At 35.3% G+C, this 24,236-nt stretch overlaps 2 protein-coding genes across 2 annotated transcripts in view; one reads left to right on the top strand and one right to left on the bottom strand.

Moving 5' to 3' along the window:
• Window positions 1-8,053, top strand: part of LOC123566643 (sorting nexin-27-like) — a 38,567-nt gene extending 30,514 nt beyond the window's left edge. Inside the window, exon 14 of the mRNA XM_045360930.2 lies at window positions 741-8,053. The gene's annotated coding sequence lies outside the window, so the exon portion shown is untranslated. The remainder of the gene's footprint in view (window positions 1-740) is intronic.
• A 703-nt stretch (window positions 8,054-8,756) lies between these two features.
• Window positions 8,757-24,236, bottom strand: LOC123566644 (survival of motor neuron protein-like). The gene is made up of 7 exons (XM_045360931.2): window positions 24,106-24,236; window positions 16,776-16,850; window positions 15,657-15,767; window positions 14,716-14,916; window positions 13,603-13,803; window positions 10,600-10,728; window positions 8,757-9,280 (listed from the first exon to the last, which is right to left on the bottom strand). The coding sequence occupies exons 1-7, from the start codon at window positions 24,145-24,147 to the stop codon at window positions 9,227-9,229; spliced, it is 813 nt and encodes a 270-aa protein (XP_045216866.2). The 5' UTR covers window positions 24,148-24,236; the 3' UTR covers window positions 8,757-9,226.

Raw genomic sequence — 24,236 nt, 5'->3', positions numbered from 1 at the left:
ACAGTGGCCTGTTCATGTAAAATCATTTTTTGGAAATAACTTGAGAACCACTTGACCTACAATGTTGAAACTTAATAGGATGATTGGACATGCAGAGTAGATGACCCCTATTTATTTTGAGGTCACTTGATCAAAGGTCAAGGTCACAGGAGCCTGAACAGTGACTTGAGAACCACTAGGCCAAGAGTGTTGAAATTTAGTGGGATGACTGGACATGCCAAGTAGATGATCCCTATTGCAGCCAACCATCAGTGTCTCTTTGACTTGCGCTCCTGACCCCTATTGACTTCTTGCCTATAGGACTTTGCATTTGGGGAGACATGCGCTTTTTTACAAAAGCATTTTCTAGTTCAACTTTGACATTGGCTTACTTCTGTGACAAGGCCATATTGTGGGGGTATAATTCATCACTCCAGTGACAGCTATATATATGTAAATAGTTGTGGGTTGCTGTTTACATAATTTACTTTTAACCCTTCATCTCAATAGGTTCGAAACCTTGCACGTAATGAAGAATTGACTCTGGTGGGAAAGCCATTGGGGGTAAAGTATAGAAGGTTGAGGGGTCATCCAGGCGCTGGCCGCTGCCCGAAATAATGTTGAGGAGGGGTGGGGGGACTTTGGTCATGAATTTTACCCCACATAAGTATTAAAGGTATAACATATCAAACCAGCAATTTAAAAAACAAAAAGAAAACATACACACAAATGATTACTTTAACTTTGTTCTGTTTTTTCAGGTTGTGTAGGATATATCAAGTAAAACCTTCCCAGACAGCAGCAATACCCTACTGCTTACAACTGATGTGATCAGACCTGATGATGGTCTTTCAGCATCATCAAAACCATAAAAAAAATTAGCAGCTTGGTACCTCACCCCGAGTTGTTACAACCTGTGCACCATTGTGTTCCAAAACTGGATATTTGTTACCCTTGCAATGTAAATGTTGTGCATGCTTGAAATCTCCGTATTCTGAAGACCTTCACAAAGGAGAAACGATGATTCAGGCCGGTTTAATATTCGCATAAGTGGTAGATTTTTCACCATCAAAGTAATTAATGTCCCAAGTTTTCACAAGGACTTACTTTTGTGAAATAATTAGAAGTGTAAAATTAGTGAAAAATAATCCCCTTCAAGCTTTTCTGACTTTACAGTACTGTACATCTCAGAACAAATGTTCCTGAAAATTTAAGTTTACCTTGTGTATTTTTTATGCTGTTTATTTTCCAATTAATGACCCAAAGGGGTGTTACATTTTTCATAAGGGGGTATAGGTTGGGTTTAATAAGGTATTATAAAAATAAGATATATACTATCAATCTAACTTCTATTGAATGAATTTAACAGTTATAGGACTTCTGTAGTGATGGTTTTAGCTTGCCATATAAGTTTTTTTTGCAGGGGGTGGGGTATTAGGGGAAGGGCATTAATTAGGGAATATACAGTAGTAAATGAGAGAGAAAAACAATACACTATTAATATGACTAACAAAAAATTGTAGCTTTTTAACCATAACATTTATTACTTATATATTATGACAAAGGCTGTAAGCATTAGATTTGAAAAAAGAGTGTACAATAGTCAATTTTCTTTATTATTCCTGTTTAGGTTTGTAACTGGAAAATATGTATGTAGAATGTTTTTGTCAAGCTGTAAGTATATATATATACTATGTTCAGTGCGTGTTACATCATTTAGGAAATGTGTTTTCATATTTAGGTATTTTTCATTATCTATCACTTGTCATCAGTACATGTTAACAGGAACGTCAAATGTCGAGTTGTTATTTGGAAATAACATTGTCCAAATTCTCTAGAATTTTGTTGTCACAGTATAGCTGTATAGTCAAATTCTTAAAACGCTTGTAGTCTCAACACGAGACTGGACTTTTCATGATGTGTGTCATTAATTCATCAAACATCATTGCTAGGCAAAACAACTGCCTTCTCAAGTTTCATAACAGATTCATTAGCACTAGGTACAATTTTGCGCTGTGCTTAGAGATTGAACTAGCGAACACTTGATTTAAAGTCTTGAGTTCTTCCTACTAGGCAAGCTAGTTAAGATAACTTGAAGAAATTTGGAGTTAAATTTTAGTATGGCCATATTAAAATCTTACTTTTGCTCTGTAAGGAATGCTTGTATTTGATTTAAACTGTTACCAGTTCTCTTTCATTTTTCAGATGTAATTTTGTTTGCACTAATTAATTTTGTTACGATTCTATTAATATTTCATAAAACAGTACTTGGTGTCCTTTATTTTTTCAATTGTTTCTTAATTGAAACTTTTTTATAAAGTTTCTGTAAATAATGTATCTTCAGGTGCAAGTATTAACAAAGTTTCTAACAAATATTAATTAGCCGTGCCATGAGAAAACCAACATAGTGGGTTTGCGACCAGCATGGATCCAGATCAGCCTGCGCAGTCTGGTCAGGATCCATGCTGTTCGCTTTCAGAGCCTATTTTAATTGTAGAAACTGTTAGCGAACAGCATGGATCCTGACCAGACTGCGCGAATGCGCAGGCTGGTCTGGATCCATGCTGGTCGCAAACCCACTATGTTGGTTTTCTCATGGCATGGCTCAAATTTTTATTTTCTATGTTACTAACTTTGCAGATTTTTTATTTGAGACTTTTGTAATGACAGATTGCAAATTTAGTTTTCAGTATTCTTATTTAAGAAAAATTCCTTTATTTATCAGTAAATATAACAGTAATTGTGCTAGGCAGTCTTGTTACCAGTTTTTTTGCAAGGTATTTGTGCTAGGCAGTCCTGGTAATAGTTATTGTGCTAGGCATTTTGATATTTAAACACTTTTAGCGCCGGGCGGTGCTAGTCAGTTTTGGTAACAGATTTATACTAAGCAATCTTCATAGGAGCTTTCGTACTAAGCAGTCTTGACAACAGTAATTTCTCCAGGCAATCTTGGTAACAGTTGTAAGGCTGTCTTGACTACAGTTTTTATGTTAATTAGTTTTAACATCAGTTTGTGAGAGGCATTCTTTATAACCATAATTTCCCCAGGCAGTCTTTGTAACATATTTGTGCTTACTCAGTAAATGCTTTAAAGAGGCTGTCTTTATTTATTTTTGTTCTCTCGAGTTAATCTGGTGTTAGCTATACAAGAAGAAACAATTTTCAAATTTATAGAAAGGTATCATAATTATTAATCTTTTATGAACTTATTCATTGACCTGTATCTGTATACATCAAGAGCATTATTTGATTTAAATAGATGATATAAGTATATAAGTACTTGCCATGTTGTTGATACACTTACTGCCATTTCATTATTTAAATGCATCAGATCAAATTTGTTCTTAAAAGTAAATACTGTGAAATCATTACATTTTGTGGGTATTAAATATTGTGGTGTATGCCAAAAAAGACTATTTGGTGGAGATACAAATTCAATTTTTTCCGATTATCTGGATAAAAAATGGGAACTTTGCTTGTTCATTGTGATTTAATTTCTTGGATTGATGAAACCACAAAAATTAGTCCGTTATGACAGTTACTAATTTCATAGAGGATAAATTAAAAAAGAAAAAACGTACTGTATACTACTGAAGAATAATACTGAAGAGTACTGCATGTGTAGGTCTGCATATGGAATCAGAATGTCTGACTGAATTTTTCACTTCTCATGTAACATTGAGGGTATACAATAGAACTATGGTAGACTTATTTTAAGGTAAATATCTTGTATTGTTGATCTATCTGAGAGTAATATTTACCTTCGACATATCTGTAATTGTTTAAGAATTATGGGTGAAGTCATTTGAAAAATTGATCAGGTTATTTTCCAAATATATTTGCAGGCCACTATAATGATTATAAATGCTCTTTCAATGAAAAACAAAACAAAACAATTTAGTGCCATGATAGAATAAGTTTATGTTGGTGCTAGCAATAATTCCTGAGTAGAAAATGTTTTATTGTGTACACTGCAAGAATTATTGTGTTCAGGCAGTTGTTAAGTCCCTAGGAGATGACTATAGAAAATTTAAATTGAAGGGTTTTGTGCATTATGTTTATCACATTTAGGACATTCTATATATATACAAGATACTATGGTATACATATCCGCATACTACTTTAATCAGAAATTAATCTTTATACAGATGGTTAAAATATTCGGAAAGCATGCATTTTTGCAAATTTGTATTATATAGAAAGCTCTGTTAGTAGCAAGACGGGAAAGAGATTTGGAAATTTTTAATCAGTATAGATTTAATAATAATTTAGTCTATAAATAGCATGACCAAATTTCTGCCAATACATGTATATAGCAAGAACATGTAAATTTCTAGTTTAAATTGATTACATGTGTAATATCAAGACTTTTTGTGCGTGAGGAATGAAAGTACAAGAGTATTTTAGGGGTCTGTATTTGTTTGACCACCACATTTAATCTGCAGCTTTTTACAAGTCATTTGTCAGTTTTTATGCACTTTGTAGTAAACAGTAGAAAAATGTTTCAGTTATACACCAACTAGAACAGCTATATCTGAATACATAAAGGTTACACAAATCTTACTTTAACATATGTGTAATTGTAAAATTTTAATAGGAGTTTTCAGTCAATTTTCTTGTTTTGAACAACTCAATTTTAAAATTATTTGTTGTACTGTTTTAGCAGACGTGTTTTAATATGTAAGGAGATTATTTACCCACATGCACACCATTGCTCATTGTTTACAAAATCAGAAGTTTTCAGTGTTTAGATTTGTGTAGCAAATGACTTGATTAAAATCTATTGTACAATTTTTAGCAGAGGCTTGTTTGTTGTGGCATGCAGAAGAATTTACTTCAAATAATGTATACACATAAAAGTATTGAAATTGCATTGTGTCTATTATATACCATATTTTCTGTTGAGACAAGTTATGCATTTTTCCCCAGTCTTATCATTTAGTAAGGTCATTTTGAAAAACAAAACTTGACAGCTTTGGTTTCTCAGACACTGTTCAGATCTAAAGTACAAAATGTAAACTCATGGATATTTAAGTAGTTTAATTGTTAATAAATGTGTTCAACTATGGTGTTTAACAAAATTATTTTTAAACATCTGATATCATAAAATTCTTAAGGTTGTTAAAATAATTCAGGAAAGTTATATAATTATGTCATTTTTCACAATAAATTGCTTTTATAAGTCCATATTTCTAAACTTTACAAAATGAAAACATTTTTTTTTACAGGGTTGGTGGGAGTGGGTGGGGGGTGGAGAATAAGTAGCAGTAATTTCATCAGCCCCACTTGTTGCATTCTTTGGGATTTAGGATGGAATCTTCACCAACTAAAAGTGGGTCCGACTTCGAACCACTTGCATTAAGTTTGTACCCCACTGGTGAACATAGAAGGTCTCTATATGACCTAAATTGTGTCTGTGTGACATAAAATCTAAACAGAACAAACGAAAAACATGAACAGCTGAAAATATTTTCAATATTTAGGCTTTGTATAATGTTGCATAGTTGAACTTTTATTTATTGACAGATGTTGTATTGTATATTAGAGTAATTGAACATCTTGTACCTTTGTTATGGTTTAAAATTGTACATAGCATTTAGATGCATTATTTCCCATTTGTTATCACTGTTGTTGAATGGCTTGCCTGAACCAGGGGAACAGGTCGAGCTACAAATAAAGGTAGATGGTCTGGCATCCGCCCTCAGCACTTCACTTTACTTGTCAAGGTCCAGCATTACAGGTTGAGCTATAAATAAAAGGTAGATGGTCTGGCATCCCTCCTCGGCATTTTACTTTAAAAGACTTGTCAAGATCCTTTGAATACGTGTTCACCAAACATAAAAGCAGTCTTGCAGGTACCTTTTTCAAGTTCATTGGGTCAAGTGGGCGATTTAAGGCCGTCATGGCACTTTTGCATGTTTTTTTTTTCTTGCATATATTCACATATTCCATTTAATGTTTCACTAGGCAGAGAAATTTGTTTCGAAATATTCTTTGTATTTCTTATTACTTAAGGCACTGCAATTATTTTGAAGTTGTTGGGTAATGTATATAGAACTATATGATTATAAAACCGTTGGCAAATGTGAGAATTTTAAAGGAAAGGAAATGATGGTGTATGTTGGAAGTTTGCAGCTTTTGTGTGAATGAAAAAACTCCATCTGTGATGGATAAAACCCATCTTTTGAATCTACTGCTGTTAATTAGGATGTGTAGCCAGGAAAAATGTTACGGCTTAAAATATCTGAAGAATTTCATTAGAAAATTACAGAAAAAAGTTTTTTGAATCTGTGTTGTAGTTTCGAATTTGATGATTTCATTCACATTTCTAAACGGAAATTTATTGGGGTCCGAAAATTATTGAATTGAATTTTTGAAAGGTGAACTGTTAATAAGATTTCATTTTATGGATTTGTGCAACCTAGAAACGTAAAAATTAAATCTTATGATTTTGTCAGCCCATCTTTGCTTAACTGACTAAGTTAACTGGGACTTGAATTTTCAAAAATTGTAATATCTTTAAGTTAAAATATTAATTAAAACCTATATATTTGTAAAACCTTTCAATTGTTTCCTAATGTTAAATATGTTGTATACACATGTTAAAATTGTTAAGATACTGTTGTGATTCTGTATAATCAATATTTTCATCAGTCTTGAAATATTGTCATTTGAGCGGGCCTCCTTTACATCTTAAAACTGAGTTTGTTTGAAAAGCAAAACTGGAGAAGTTTTTGCAGTTTTTTGGCTAAATGGTTCAGCAATACCCATGTATATGTATATCTCATTAAGTCCCTATATCATAAATTACCAAGTGCATTCAAGATGACAAACCTATATCTTAGGCAGTTCATTTATCGCGGAAATTTTTGTAGCGTATCTTTTTGAAAACATCAAAGCACGGCAAATTTTTAAATTTGCTTTTCCTGAAAAATGTCAGTATTGATAGGTTTGTCATGCTGAATATAAAAAAAAAAGTACTGTCTATAGGTACAACATACTGAATGGAAAAGTTCAGTGTTTTAGGTTAGCAATCCTCAATGAAAATGAAAGAGTTCAGTGCTTGTGTGTTCTTATCTTAAATTGAGAAGTTCAATGTTAGTAGGTTCTTTATTTTGCATTGAGGAGTACAATGTTTTTAAGTTTGTCATATTAACTTCATGCCAGTAAAAAATAAGTATTAGTGTGCTCAAGTTTTGATTGTGATGCTTTAGCATTGATGCGGTCAATTTCATGTGCATAAAATATCTTTTCCCCCCATGTTTCTACTTTATAAACAGTAAGGTTATTAAATCCAACATTCAGTGTCGGGATTCAGCCACCTGACACCCACTGTATTTTGCTTCTAGAGGCTCTTGGTAAACAGATAAACCTTACATAGGGCTTCTTGTGAAAACTGATTTTATCTCTAGTTTAGTCAGCTGCAGTGTAGTTTAACCTGTGAATACTGACAACCTGTGCATAATACCACCAGCAAATAAAGACTACATCTTGACTTTTCCAAGCATGGTCTTACAGTACAAGTTAGACCAATGGATTCATCAATGACCATCTTTTTCCCCACATAGAAATATGTGTTGATGAAACTAACTTCCAAGACTGATGTAACTAAAAATACATATTCTCTTGATCGTGATATTGGGACTGATGTAGCTTTAAATATTCCATGATGTAACTCTTAATTTATAAACTGTTAAAAATAAAAATTTGTATTGCTGTAACTCTTGAAAGAAGTAACTTAAAACACATATTCCGTGATGTAACTGTGACTTCTTGAATGAAGTAACTTTAAATACTTATTCCATGATGAAACTGAAATTTCTCGACTGAAGTAACTTTTCAATACATATTCTATGATGAAAAACTTATTTCTTAACTATAACTTTAAATACATATTCCTGTAACTTCTCGACTGATGTAACTTTTATAAGGATCATATCAGAGTTGTTGTTATTGTTAACTATGTATTTGTTAAGGACAATTCATACTGTGTATGGCTATACATGGAGATTTGTGTAACTGTTGATTCTAAAATATTATCTTGTAATAAAGATGACTCATAAAACTCATCAAAGGTTTTTTTTTTTTTTTATTGTTTTATTAGTTTTTATGCGTCTCTTCCTGCACCGCCCCCCATGGGAGGCATAAAGTCAGACCATCCGTCTGTCCATTTCTGATCTATAACTGAAGAACGCTTTGACCTCTAGGCGCATGATTGCCTGTGGTCATTAGAGGACGATCGTTGTTTTGACCTCTGACTCTCAAAACAATTGGTGCTATCTAGCATACTAGGAAGGCAGAAGCATTCCGGCATTATTAGTAAGAAACCGTTTCTAGGTAACTGTGGCATTGAAAAATGACTTAATGACCTGCAAAAAAGTAGGAGTGTTACCTAGTACCCACAGGCAATCACCCTAAGAAGTTCTAGCATTACAGAAACTACCGACCAATAGGCAATCATCCTTTGAAAACTGTAGACCAAATCATTTTCTAAGTACACCAACTAACCAACTTAAGCAAAACAACATACCCACTCTTCTCAAACAAATAATACCTGTTCTAGCTGGCTGAGCGGCAAAAGAACACCATTTTATGCGAAATTTTAAAACTATGTGGCTGCACTGTTTCATAACGTTTACAAGATTTCAACAGCGCCTTCAGGAATAAATTTCAATTCAATGTCCCTTTCTTTTAAATTTAAAAACACGTCATCAACTTTGCAGACATAGAGAAACTAAAACAGAAAGGTCAGTTTGAAAACATAACATACAACAAAATGAGGCTTTTCAGAGATTTAAAACTAGCATGAGCTTTAAGCAAACATATGAAATGGTAAAAGTACTGGTTAAAAATTCTGACAATGTAATGAGATCTTTCCCAGTGTGCTACTATGGCTGAATGATTCATAAACTTCTGAAGTGGAGCCTGCTTTCATAAAAAGTTCATTTCAAGTTCTATGAAACTGAACCACTTTCAAATTCAACTCCTCTTCCTTTTATCATCCACAAACTCATTCATAGCACCAGTCAACCATAATACCACGTTCTGCTGACTGGTTTACCATTCCAAAAGCTCAAATATCCAGTCTAATTTATTCTGTACAATTCCTTGAAATCATTGATTGTTCTGAACACATTTCATAAATCCAGTCTAATATTTTCTGGACAGTCTTAACATATTCTGGACATAGTGTAACATTTTCTAGGCACAGTCTACTAAACATGACTTCCTCTGTGTAAGGTCAAGGTCATCTGTTCACAAATGGTCTATTCATCCCAGCATCTTTTTTACCTTGTAAGCCCTGAAACCATAAATTTCCGTAAATACACAGGTAGACATAACAAGAGGGCCAAGATGGCCCTAGGTCGCTCACCTAAGAAACACTCCATAACAGTGTAAAACATGTTTGACCTAGTGATTTCATGGAAACAAATATTCTGACCAATTTTCATTAAGATTGGACCAAAAAAATGGTCTCTTGTGATAAAACAAGCATTTTCTTAGATATGACCTAGTTTTTGACCCTAGATGACCCATGTTCAAACTCGACCTAGATTTTATCAAGGCAATCATTCTGACCAAAATTCATGAAGATCAATTGAAAAATACAGCCTCTATCGCATACACAAGGTTTTTCTTTGATTTGACCTAGTGACCTAGTTTTTGACCCGAGATGACCTATTTTCGAACTCAGCCTAGATTTCATCAAGGTTATCATTCTGACCAATATTCATGAAGATTAATTGAAAAATACTGCCTCTATCGCACACACAAGGTTTTTCTTTGATTTGACCTAGTGACCTAGTTTTTGACCCGAGATGACCCATTTTCGAACTCGGCCTAGATTTCATCAAGGTTATCATTCTGACCAATATTCATGAAGATTAATTGAAAAATACAGCCTCTATCGCATACACAAGCTAAATGTTGACAGACGACAGACGACGGATGACGGACGCCGGACATCGAGCCATCAGAAAAACTCACCTGAGCATTGCTCAGGTGAGCTAAAAACTTACAGAAGATATCTTCAGTAGGCCTATGAAATATTACCATGCATAAGGTTTTTTGAGTTCTTAAACTCTTCAAGATAATATTCATTTATGTTACTGTGCATTCATCCACTCGGGGTTTAGGATCTAGAACCATATGTGTATTAGTTTTATTTATACTTAAGTTACCAACTTCCCTCATATGTACAACACTTCAAGAAGAAAGTAACACAAGGCTAAAGATACTGAAACTGTTCAAATTACAGAAGCTTTTCTAGTTGTTTTATCATTCTAGGTGTTAAGCACCTATACAAATACCCTAAACTGGAAGAATATTAGAAATTTTAGTAAGAGGTACAAGGAATCTGAGATGCTTTGTTTTATAGTCCAACTCCCTACTGGACAGATCAGCCTTCACTATCTTTACTAAAAATTGCCAACACCCTTGTAAGTGTTTGGTAAGTGATAGACACTGACAACACAATTCTTTTAATGATAAGAGTGTACAGTGTCAAACCCAATTTTGGTACTACATATTAGCCAATTTGTAAATCTGTCTTCATCCCTTGCCATACAACGAAGATGACCCTATGCAACACTTGTATAAACTGTGCAGTCACTAATTTACCTGATAGTATCCTGTGTGATAACCACTCATATACCACGCCATCAACATACTGCATAATGCTTCATTGCTCTCTTCTGTCAAGTCTGAAAACTGCGGAGGTAGCGGTGGTGGTGGCATAAATGGAATCCTCTGCATAAAAAAAGAACCATGATTGTCTTAATACATATTTTTTTCTATTTCAACAAAAATTCTTATATTACTTCATTTATATATGTTAATCATTAGTATCATACTAGAACATTTTTTCTTTTTTAACTGGAATAGGACCCATGTCATTTCCCTCTTCCAAGATAACATAAAACACTTTCCATAGCTAACCTACAGGAACAAACATATTTTTCTATAAAATATGTCAATAACTTTTCTAAAAGAGAACAGAACAAAAGAAAACTTCCAACAGTTTGCTTACTATAGAAAGCGAATGAGTTGAGGTCAGTGACCTGAAATGTTCTGGCCTCCACCTACGGGTTCAAAAGCCTCTCAGACTACCATATGAAACAGCCATCCTTTTGCCTGCACAATAATGATGGTTTTACACAAGTTCCAGCCTGTGTGTAAAATAATGTCACGAGGGGGGACTGGATTCTTCATCCACCATTACATGCTATCTTATTAGCTTAAGACTCCCTGGGCTCGAATTCTCGATCAAAATTAAAAATCTCAAACTTGTGCATTCTGCAGCTATAAACTGCCCAATGTCATAATAAATGTCTAAAAACGAAGTTCTGTTGGGTTTAAAGGGAATTCCGATAGTTTTTTATGCGCATCTTTCTGCGCAGCCGACACATTCTATGGAAAACTGAACTGAAGTCAAAATTTGTTGAAACATGTTACAGACAGTCTTAGACATGAGGAATCTTGAATGAAATAACATTTTTGATAAGTTTTATCAGTAATCAAATGTTGATACTGGTTTATGTTGTATTGACAAGTATCATGCCTGACAGGTATCTTGCTATTTTTGTGGTTGTGTTTTCACATCGCATTTTAGTACAAAGACAGTGTTGTTCATATAATGTAAGATAATTGACTTAGTTCTGATAAGACATTATCACCTTTCAGATTATTTAGTATTCAATTATAGAAAGAATTAAGAATTTTTAAAACTTTTTTTAACTTCTAGCAGACATACATGTAATCAGTTTGGCCGGTTTCGCGCCATTTTCCTTCCGAACAGGTGTTGTATGCTAGCGGTCTTAACATAAAAATTAGCCTGGTGACCCATACATTTTTAGCCATTTTTATGCTCACAATACAATTATCTATACATAAGAAAAACAGGAAAAAATTCTATGAAAGAGTTTTTTCAAAATTTAAAAAAATATTCTTCACTATGGGCATTTTTCACTGAAAAAAGTTCACAAAGTAAATATGAAACAATATTTTTTTTTTCATTTGTACCCATTATTGTAAGGATAGAGTATTACAAATATGACTATGATATCAAATAAGTAAATAATAAAATCTGTAAAAAGAAAAAAAACTTATTGTGCTGTCTTGATGTATATTTTGGTTGGTATTTACAAAAAAGCAGAAAATTATGAAAATGTTGAGAAATCGCTAGCAGTTTCAGCAACAGTGGGTGTGTTCAAAACAATTTTTCACAAAAACAAGCCTGGTGACCTATTGTTTTTATTTGTTCATTGTTTTCAGCACACATTTTCCTATCATATATGTGAATTTAAAAAATTTCTATGAAAGGAAAAAAACTATAGGAATTCTCTTTAAGTCACAGTCACAGGATGATGTAAACAAATGATGCTAATTTCATGAGATTCATTCTTGTGATTAAAAATATGTAGAGCCTACCTGAAGTATAAGCTATCTGACATTAATTTTTGATCTCCAAATGAGACCTTGGTCTTGGACCTAGTAACTCATACAGAGTGACACTGTCTGCATATTGTCTAAATGAGGTAAACAATTTAGTAACCCGTAAAATGTGACTGCAAGTTGTCTAGATGAGGTAAACAATTGTTTGTTTTATAAAAATCTTCAAAGTGGCTTAGACATTATGAAGTGGAAATGAAATAAAGCTATTTTACCTTTGACCTTAAAATGTACTTCAGACCTAATGGCCTGGGTTGTGCGATCTCCATGTTATTCTGTTCAAGTTAACAACTGTTGCAAACTTTATAAAAATCTTCCAACGGTTAAGATATGGAGTGAACATGAAGGTAAGCTATTTGATCTCTATGTGTAACCGTGACCTTGGACTTCAGTGACCGGGGCTGTGCACTATGAAAATTGTCTTGATGACTGTAACAACTGTTGCTAGTTTTATAAAAAAAAAATCCCAGTGGTTAAGATATAGAACAGACATGATGGAAGGGCAAACAGAGCAACAGATGGACGGACATGTGTAAATACAATAAGAATCCCATATACTTTGTATCTGTGGTTATAATAAAATTATGGAATCTGTCACCACAAGCCAGGTCTTCATTGTAAACAAGAGGGCCTTAAAGGCCCTGTTTCGCTCACCTGACCTAGGAATCATCAAGATTAACATTCTGACCAAGTTTCATTAACATATGGTCAAAAATATGGCCTCTAAAGTGTTAACTAGCTTTTCCTTTTATTTGACCTGGTGACCTAGCTTTTGACCCAACATGACCCAGATTCAAAATGGACCTTGAGATCATCCAGATTAACATTCTGACCAAGTTTCATGAAGATACAGTCATAAATGTGGCCTCTAAAGTGTTAACAAGCTTTTCCTTTGATTGACCTAGTTTTTGACCCCAGATGACCCAATATCGAACTCATCCAAGATTTTATTGAGGGTAACATTCTGACCAAGTTTCATTATGATTAGGCCACATGGCGATCACAAAAGACGGACACAGGGCGATCACAAAAGCTCACCTTTGAGCACTTCGTGCTTAGGTGAGCTAAAAAGTGAGCAAAATTTCAATCAATTCCAAGAAACAGTTACTGAGAAATCAGATGCCAAAAACAACTTCTGGCACGGAGGCAGTTGAGCTAACAAACAATACTTACAGGTGCAGAATCAAAATGTCCTGGTGGTGGTGGTGGTGGTGGCATACCCATCATACCAGGGAACATGGGACCAGGAAACTGGGGTTGTGGCATATGTTCTGAAGTTCCTGGCTGTCTGGGTGGGGCCATAGATGGAAGACTTGTTGAGTGGGAGGCTGTATGGGAACTGCGTGCACTCCTCCAATCCATACCACTATCACTCTGAAAACAAAAAAACACTTAAACCATCTCAAGATATACTGTACTTATTCCATTTTTCCTCTACTATTGTTTATACTTTCACTGAATATTGTAAAATGATTGAGGGATGTTAGTTTATTCATAATTTATTTTAGGTCGATTGTAAAGGAAGTTCTACGTCTTATATTAATCACTCTCGACACCTCATTCCTGATGGAATCCATCACCACGAGGGTATGAGAGAAGAGGCCAGTTTCCCTTTTTAATGCCGAGCGCCAAGCAAGGGAGCTACTGGTACCATTTTTCACGTCTTTGGTATGACGCAGCCGGGAAGCTAACCCCTATGCACCACACTCGAAGCAGACGCTCTACCAATGGGCTATAGAGACGGTTGAGGGATGTTAGTAAAGTATATATACTATACTTCCCCCCTACCCCACCGCCAGGTAGTCTGTCAGGGGTAAGTGCTTTTTAAGGTTGTTGTGCCCTTAACCTAACCAACCAATGGCAAATAGCATATGCAAATTGACCTTGCCTTCTCCTGTTATGTCAAACTAATAATACCTGTGTTTAGGATTACTTGACAAAACAAACATTGGGTAGGTAGGTAAGCAGGTACATGGTAGATAGGTAGGCAATTTTTTCTAGTATTGATTTCACGGAGTGTCGCTGCAATCCCTTCAAATATGACAGAATTAGGACCAGACCACCCGCCCCCCTTAAGTGTGACCTTGACCTTTAGCTAGGGGTCTACTGTCTAGGTGTTATGCATGACAAGTCTTCTCATAAGGGATGTATTAGTGCCAAGTAATATTAAAATTAATTCAAGAATTGACTGCGCTATGGACTGAAAAGGGAAAAAAGCACAATGACACTCAGTCTGGTCACTTTACTTCATTATAAATGTATCTATCCTAAACAATCTATATTTACCTCATTTTCGGACTCCTGTACTTGCTTGTGTTTAGCTTTTCTTACTCGTAAAAGGTCCTTAAGCATCTGCTCTTCTTCATTTCCATAGTCTGCGTATCTGACGTAACACGTGCCTGCAGCATCGTCAATTGAGATTATTTCAGCTTCATATAAGCACTGGTCCTCACTAAATCTAGCTCTGCATCTGTCCCCTACTTTCCACTGAAAAATATTTAAACACTCATTTTTAAATCGAGCATTTTCTAACAATAGTCATACATAAATAGTAAAAACATCGGTTTCCTGCAGATAGGTGCATGTACATTTGAGCCTTGCCATGGGAAAACCAACATAGTGGCATAAGCCACTATGTTGGTTTACTCATGGCACGGCTCATTTTAGATTAGTATTGTTCAAGGACCAATACAGATGACACCGAGGACAGTAACCTGATACAGAAGAAGTGTCTATTTCAGAAGCTTTCCAGAGGTTCTTCAGCATGCCACACATAAAGCAGTCACACATAGGATTGACATGAAGTCGCTAAATGTGGGACAAATTTTCGTGAATTTCTTGAATGGACCAATCCACAAAGTTTAATCCAAGCAAACAGAAAAAAATTAAAATTTCCATTCATCATCTCTCAACATATCTAAAACCCCAAGAAATAGCTGTTTTTGTAAAAAACTATGTCATTTCATACTCATGAAATTTAATGACTCCACAGAATAGAACGAGATCATGGCCTATGGGTGCCATCGTTAGTCTGTAAGTGCTGGTCAGTATGTAAGTGCTGGTCAGTATGTAAGAAATGTGTTACAGTTCAGAATTTCTAAGTACAAAAGGTGGAAGGTCCTAAACAAAAACTTTAATTGACGCCCCCAATCCAGTGATAACAATACCGTGTAGATTTTTTTCAAAAATCAGACGAGCTAAAAAAGACCAATTTTCAGCAAATGTACCTTTCTAGTCTTTTTTGATCTTCCCCGCTTTCTGTTCTGCTTTCTTGACTTAGGTGTTGCCAGAACATCTTCATCTGTTACACTTAATCCATTCTGTTCAGCTGCTTTCATCTGAAACAATATCAAAAGCTGTCATTACTGTCAACGATTGATCTCAACATGTTCAAAACTACACTATAAACATCCTTTTTATAAAATCTTATTTGTTTACACACATTTGTTCATCCGTTCCATGCATATTCAATCCAAAACAATAGCAGAGAGAACCTTCAGCTGCAGAAAGTAAATTAACCCTTACCCTGCTAAATATCTAAAATGGACCGGTCCATCATTCAATTTGGGCCATACCACTTATTATTCAAAGGGGTGTTCACTGAAAAATTACTGACTGAATAGCGAACAGTGCAGACCATGATCAGACTGCACGGATGTGCAGGCTGATCTTGGTCTGCACTGGTCGCAAAGGCAGAATCACTTGCCGCCAGCAGGCTAAGGGTTAAGTAAATACAAAATATTACCACACACTAAGAAATGGGGGTTCAACATTTGAGATACCATTTTCATCCATCTGTGGTTCATCAAAATCATGAGATGAACCAACCAGGGAACCATGGTCCAAAATCACACATTTGCTATTTCATAATACATCAATATGGATTGGTTTGTTTGTTGGTGTTGTTTTTTTTTTTATTTAATGTCGCAACGATTATTATTTCATTATTTCATTGCATTATTTCATCACGAGCGGGCACCTGGGTAGAACCACCGACCTTCTGTAAGCCATCACAGGGATACAATTACAGATCAGAAACATACCAGCTTTGCATGCTGGAGGAAGAACCCAGGTGCCCCCCTGCTGACATTATTTCAGTCATGGAGTGGCACTATGTAGAACCACTGACCTTCCGAAAGTCAATTGTATAGCTTCCTCACATGAAATAATATTGTCCAAGTAAGGTTTACAACCCACAATGGCCAGTTCAACTGATAAGAAGTCAGCAACCTTAACTAGTCAGCCACACTGTGACAGAGGCCTGTTATCCCAAGACACGGACTTGGTTATTAATAGGTAAGTTTCAAGATTTCATTACAAGTATATGAAATAAAGTGGTATAGTACCTTCATGACAGATACTGCCTCATCATAGGCCTTGATAAGGGCAGTGTCATCCCATATATCTTCATTTTCATCTTCCTGAAGCGAAAAAATACAATTTTAAACTAGAGCTATCACTAAAGGTGATGAATGTACCTCGCGCATGCACTGACACAGTACATTGCAATTTGACGCACACAAGATTGCATAATTATGTGGACTGTATGTATATAGACTGTATGTATACAGTACAGTAACAAAAAACAAAGTCCCATAACTATGCAGAATATTTATCTAAAACAATGTAACATGCACCATGCACAACTAGGGTTGGTACTGATCACTTGTGTGAAGTTTCATTAAATTGTGTGCAAGGGTTTGGTAGATTAGGCACGCACAAGATTGCATATGCAGACTGTATGTACATAGTATGTTAACAAGAAACAAAGTCCCATAACTCTGCAATTTTTGTTGCTGAAAGAACCTAACATGCCTCATGCACAACTACTGTTGTTACTGATCACTTGTGTGAAGTTTCATTAAATTGTGTCAAGGGGATGAGGAGACATGGTGCGCACAAGATTGTGTCTATGTATATAGTATAGTAACAAAAAAACAAAGTCCCATAACTCTACAAATTTTTTTTCTGAAAGAACCTTACATACCCCATGCACAACTACTGTTGTTACTGATCACTTGTGTGAACTTTCATTAAATTGTGTCATGGGGATGAGGAGAGATGGTGCGCACAAGATTGTGTCTATGTATATAGTATAGTAACAAAAAAACAAAGTCCCATAACTCTGCAAATTTTTTTCTAAAAGAACCTAACATGCCCCATGCACAACTACTGTTGGTACTGATCACTTGTGTGAAGTTTCATTAAATTGTGTCAAGGGGATGAGGAGAGATGGTGCGCACAACATTGTGTCTATGTATATAGTATAGTAACAAAAAAAACAAAGTCCCATAACTCTGCAAATTTTTTTCTAAAAGAGCCTAAAATGCCCCATGCACAGCTACTGTTGGTACTGATCACTTGTGTGAAGTTTCATTAAATTCTGTCAAGGGGATAAGGAGAGATGGTGCGCACAAGATTGCGTCTACGGACAGACAGACAACCTGAAACCAGTATACACCCCCCTTACAACTTTGTTGTCAGGGGGTACAATGACATAATTTATGTTTTTGTTTTGGGTTTAATGCCACTTTTCAACAGTTTTTCAGTTAATAATGGCAGGCAGTTAAGGTTCTTGTATTTAAAGCCTTTTGAAAATTTGAAATCTCCCCTCAGATGAATTTTTGTTCTATTTTTTTTTGCACCTCATGGTTTATCATAAAGAATATATCAAATTGTTAATAACAAGAGCGCTGTCAAGCAGGGAAATATACGCCCGAAGGGTTACATCAGAGGATGGGAGCTACCATCCATGTTGTACCGCAGAAAAGTGGTCTCGGTTTTTCCCTACGGCCAATAATAAAAAAGTTTCAAAATAAGCTATTTATAGTAACAAAAAAGGGGAAAAAATTATTGTAAGAAAACAAACAAGAGGACCATAAAGGCCCTGTATCGCTCACCTGACCTATTGACCTAAAGATCATCAAGATTAACATTCTGACCAAGTTTCATCAAGATATGTTCATAAATGTGGCCTCTACAGTGCTAGCTTTTCTTTTGATTTGACCCCGTGACCTAGTTTTTGACCCAACATGACCCAGATTCGAACTTGACCTAAAGATCATCAAGTTTAACATTCTAAGTTTCATGAAGATACAGTCATAAATGTGGCCTCTAGAGTGTTAACAAGCTTTTCCTTTGATTTGCCCCCATGACCTAATTCTTGACCCAACATGACCCAGATTCGAACTTGACCTAAAGATACATCAAGTTTAATATTCTGACTAAGTTTCATGAAGATATAATCATAAATGTGGCCTCTACAGTGTTAACAAGCTTTTCCTTTGATTTAACCTAGTGACCTAGTTTTTGACTGAAGCTGACCCAGGTTTAAACCTGACCTAAAGAGCATCAAGATAAACATTCTGACCAAGTTTCATTAAGATATGGTCATAAATGTGGCCTCTACAGTGTTAACTAGCTTTTCCTTTGATTTGACCAGGTGACCTAGTTTTTAACCCTACATGACCCAGATTCAAACTGGACCTTAAGATCATCAATATTAACATTCTGACCAAGTTTCATGAAGATATAGTCATAAATGCGGCCTCTACAGTGTTAACAAGCTTTTCCTTTGATTTGACCTGGTGACCTAGTTTTTGTCCCCAGATGACCCAATATCAAACTCGTCCAAGACTTTTTTAAGGATAACATTCTGACTAAGTTTCATTAAGATTGGGCCAAAATTGTGACCTCTAGAGTGTTAACAAGCTTTTTCTTTGATTTGACCTGTTGACCTAGTTTTTGACCCCAGATGACCCAATATCGAACTCATCCAAGATTTTATGGAGGGTAACATTCTGACCAAGTTTCATTAAGATTGGGCCAAAAATGTGACCTCTAGAGTGTTAACAAGCTTTTCCTTTGATTTGACCTGGTGACCTAGTTTTTAACCCCAGATGACCCAATATCGAACTCGTCCAAGACTTTATGGAGGGTAACATTCTGACCAAGTTTCATTAAGATTGGTTCAAAATTGTGACCTCTAGAGTGTTAACAAGCTTTTCCTTTGATTTGACCTGGTGACCTAGTTTTTGAACCCAGATGACCCATTATCGAACTCGTCCAAGATTTTATGGAGGGTAACATTCTGACCAAGTTTCATTTAGATTGGGCCAAAAATGTGACCTCTAGAGTGTTAACAGTCAAATTGTTGACGACGGACGGACGGACGGACGGACGACGGACGACGACGGACGCCGGACACAGGGTGATCACTAAAGCTCACCTTTGAGCACTTCGTGCTCAGGTGAGCTAAAAAGGGATCTGCCAAATAAAAACAAGAGCACTGCACACTGCAATGCAGAGCAATTTATACAAAGCAGTCATAAATGACCTTTGACCCCCAAGTGAGACCCTGACCTTGAAGCGAGTCATCCAAAACATGCTCTCTGCACGTCACCTCAGTGTGGTGAACAAATTTTGTGCCAAGTTTCTTTGAAATTCTTCAAGCAGTTCAAGAGTTACAGAGCATCACGAAACACTCCCATATGACCTTTAACCCCAAAGTGTGACCTTGACCTTGAAGCTAGTCATCCAAAAACAAGGCTCTGCACGTCGTCTCCATGTGTTGAACATTTGTGTCAAGTTTCTTTGAAATCCTTCAAGGGGTTCAAGAGTTACAGAGCAGACACGAAATTGCTAACGGACAGACGGACACCAGCGTCATTACATAATACGTCCCTTTGGGCGTATAATAAGTAGAAGAAACTTTCAAGACAGGTTAATCTCTTTTGATCAACACTTTTGTTCTGTATCACATGTACTTTAACTGTTCACATTCTATTTTGTAGAAGATATCAAGCTTCTTTTTCAGAAGTATTTTGTCATTTCTTTTATGACTACTGTGTATCTAATATACTTCTCCACGTACTCCGGGAGTTGAAGAGTGTTAACAAGCTTTACATTTGATTTGACCTGATGACTTAGTTTTTGACCCCCACCTTACTCAGATTTAAACATGACCTAAAGATCATCAAGAATAACATTCTGACAAAGTTTAATTAAGATATGGTCATGAATGTGGCTTCTAGAGTGTTAACTAGCTTTTCCTTTGATCTGACCTGGTGACCTAGTTTTTGACCCCACAAGATTCGAACTTGGCCTAATGATCATCAAGATTTACATTCTAACAAAGTTTCACGAAGATACAGTCATAAATGTAGCCTCTATAGCGTGTTAACACACTTTTCCTTTGATTTCACCTTGTGATCTAATTTTTGACACCATATGACCCAATATTGAACTCTTCGAAGATTTTGCATTCTGACCAAGTTTCATTAAGATTGGGCTAAAACTGTGACCTCTAGAGTGTTAACAGTCAAATTGACGATGACGTACACAGGGCCATCACAAAAGCTCAACCTTTGAGCACTTTGTGCTCAGTTGAGCTAAAAAAAAATGCAATGCTTAAAAAAATATAGAAGTTCGCTAGTTTTCATTTCCCGGAGTACCTAGATAAGTTTGTTAGACACACAACAAAAACAAATTTAGAGCAAAAATATGTTTGAAAAAGAAGTTTGATATTTTCTACACAGTAGAATGTGGACAGTCAAAGTACATTTGTTGTAAGACAAAATACATATTATCGAACAAGGTGACATTTATAGAAAATATCAGCTTCTTCTTCTGAACAATTCCATATATATATGCTACGAATATTACAGGTCTGTCAAGAATAACTTACAAAATGAAAATTTACCCGAGGGGTGGTCTCAAAGGCTTTACATGATCCTTAACCTTATCAGAGTTCAAGGATTATGTATCAGAACAAACCTGTTCTCTGCAAGAAACTGCCAACTTCACCACAATCATGAATCAGAGGTGGAGGATGAATGATATCAGAAACATTAAAACATGATACTGTCCATAAGTATTGACTTGGCACTCATGAATATTCCGTATATTTCAGTAAATTAATTCTCAATGTCTGAACCTAAATAGCGATATAACTCCTGCGTATAGATATATATATCTCATAATGAGCTTTATTTCTCATGTAAAAGTACCTGCGATGGACAAAACGTTTAGCTGCCAATCTTGGTTTTGTGAGTTCGAGTTCCACATCTGACCATACTTCTTTTTTTTTATTTTATCAACAGGCAGGAAAATTGATCATATTTTATGGTCCATTTATTGAAAAAAAATACACTTGTATTCAAGTTGACCAAAAATGTAAAATAAAAATACCTTCAAAAAGTATGTTAGATAAAAAGACAAATAACTTGTCTCCAGCATTTCCAGAAAACAGATACTACAAGACAAAACAAATAAATTCGTGAAAAATGTTATAGAAAATGGAGACCAAATAATTGTGTAGTAGATGCCAGCTGACAACAATTTAATGAAAAAACGTCCAAAAACACAATGTTGACAATTATAGGAAAGTGTCAAAGATGTAACCGCGTCGTTCAAACTCGTTGAATAAAATTGATAAAATGCTCGGCAGAGCCTCGCATTTTATTCTTTTATTCAACTCGTTTAATAAATTCAATATGAAAAGACACTCGTGTAATATCCTCTATAAAAAAAATGCCAAATTGAGCTTTAATTTTATTGTAGTCTAAGAATCATAACAAACTGATATTACATTCAGGAATTATGGATTATCATTAATGCAAACAATTTACATTGTGTTAATAACTTAATAGAACATCAAACTTCGTACAAAGAATCTGTAATACCAGGTATTGCCATTAATGTTCACACAACTTCTTTTATTTTTATGGGGCACTGTTGGTTTATCAAGAGAACTCTGCCTTTTAAATAGCAACTAAATTCACACTGGTTTTTTATTAATTTTGATGTCCATTTTCTCTTTACAAAGATAGGTTTTAAAAGAATTTTTCTAAGTTTGCTATTAAGTATAAATACTGTCACGTCTGACTTGATGTTGCACCCACACAATCTAAGTGTGCTGATACCATGAATGTGACATTACACAGGATTAATATGTATTTTTAAAACTATTTGTTACGTGTACATGAACTGAAAAGAAACTTTGCATTCCCGGATTCAGACAACTGTATTAGAGAAACGAATTGACAGCAAAGGCATGATCGTTGGGGCCCATAGCGCCGACTGTATATACTGGACTAGTGGCCTCTGATTGGATTTTGGGACTAGATTCTGTGCATCCAACGATTTTTCCGTCGTCAGTCTAGTTTTGACACATTTGAAGAAATGATTTGATCTTGTTCATTTATTCCAAACATCTGCCTTTGATCATGATTCACATAACAAAAGGCTGAAGAGCAAAACCGTCAGGCTTACTGTCAAAACTGAAACTATCAAAAAGAAAAATGAATGCAGAAATAAGATTCTGTATGACTAGGTTTTCCCGTCAGATAGGCAGCGCCTAATTTCATATTAGTATCCCAGACTCACCAGTTTCGACGCACATAACAAGCAACATGGCCGCGCTTTTTCATTCAGTAACATACGTGACTCTATTAGATGTTGCATGTGCACTAACCTTTTATGCATTGAATCATACCAATAACATGTTATTCTAAACAACTGACTGCCAGAAATCAAAAGGTAAACAACAACTAGTGTGGTCGGCCATACTTTTTTCTAACACACCTATTTCGACGCATCTTACATGATACTTGTTACGAACTTTTGATTGGCTTAAATATTTGTGCAATTACTGTAAGTAATGTGCTACACCATAACTATCATGGATGCTGCAATAAAACTTGACACAAAAGCAGATGCAAGTAGATAATCAATATTAACGCCAAATGATATAAATAAATCTGAAAACATTTTAACATTCATGAACATAAGGGGCTAAGAACATAAATAATCACTCTGCTTTTTTAATACGCACTGTCTGATGTTTTTTGTTTCATTTTTCTGGACTGCAGTGTTTACAGAGGAATTTGGCACATTTTGTTTTATACAAAACTTTAGATGAACCCAGTGTTCGCAGCCTACTTGACAAGAGAAAAAAAGTGTGTAGTAATGATCGCATTGATATATAATGCATACACCTTCCAAAACAGTGCATAAAATAGTGCGACTACATATGCCACATGGCAGTAATGTGACCTTGATAGCACCATAGTCGGCTGCAGACGTACAACAAAATTTCCAGCAACTTTTTTAATCTAAGCTTCCACAGGGACGTTTTTAATATGGATGAAAATTTGCATTAGTAGAAACATTAAAAATCATGTATAGGGTAAATGTAAGTTGATAAATATCTTCAAATCCTGAACTTTCCAACTTTTTTATCGGTAAAAGTAACCATGATGTTTTCTGTCATTACACGAGGTCAACACAAAAATGGCGTCGAAATAGGTGTGCGTAAAATTACGTGGTGCGACAATATATCTATCTGGGAGATTTTTTAAACATATTGAAATGGTAACAGAAGTTGTTGTATGATCGAGACATGTGCTCAGTCTGATTTAAAAGGTGAAAATATTTTGGCTGAAGGTTGGCAGGGGCGGACTGGGAGGGGTGACAGGTTCTGACCCCTAAGTGTCTGTGCATATCTGAGCAAACAAACGTTTCTTCAACGTTGCACATAATTTAATTGTCCTGAACATCACTTTTTCGTCCACAGCCAAAGGGCACTGATACGAATTAGCTATAAAATATCAAATGTGATAAAAGTAAATGAGTTTTAAAATATCTTGCTTTTTAACAAGTACAGGTAACAGGTACCTTTCCACGCTGAAAAAGAACTTCTCCATCTTCGTCGGCCATGTTTGATGTCTAGCCTACATATTTGTGAAACATTAATTTTAATTGGACAATTCTTGATTCTTTATCCAATGAAAAGCGACTTAACATTT

Source organism: Mercenaria mercenaria, chromosome 8, assembly GCF_021730395.1.
Source record: "Mercenaria mercenaria strain notata chromosome 8, MADL_Memer_1, whole genome shotgun sequence".
NCBI lineage: Eukaryota > Metazoa > Mollusca > Bivalvia > Venerida > Veneridae > Mercenaria > Mercenaria mercenaria.
Note: the sequence above shows the minus strand (reverse complement) of the source record. Positions and strands in the feature narration are given on the sequence as shown.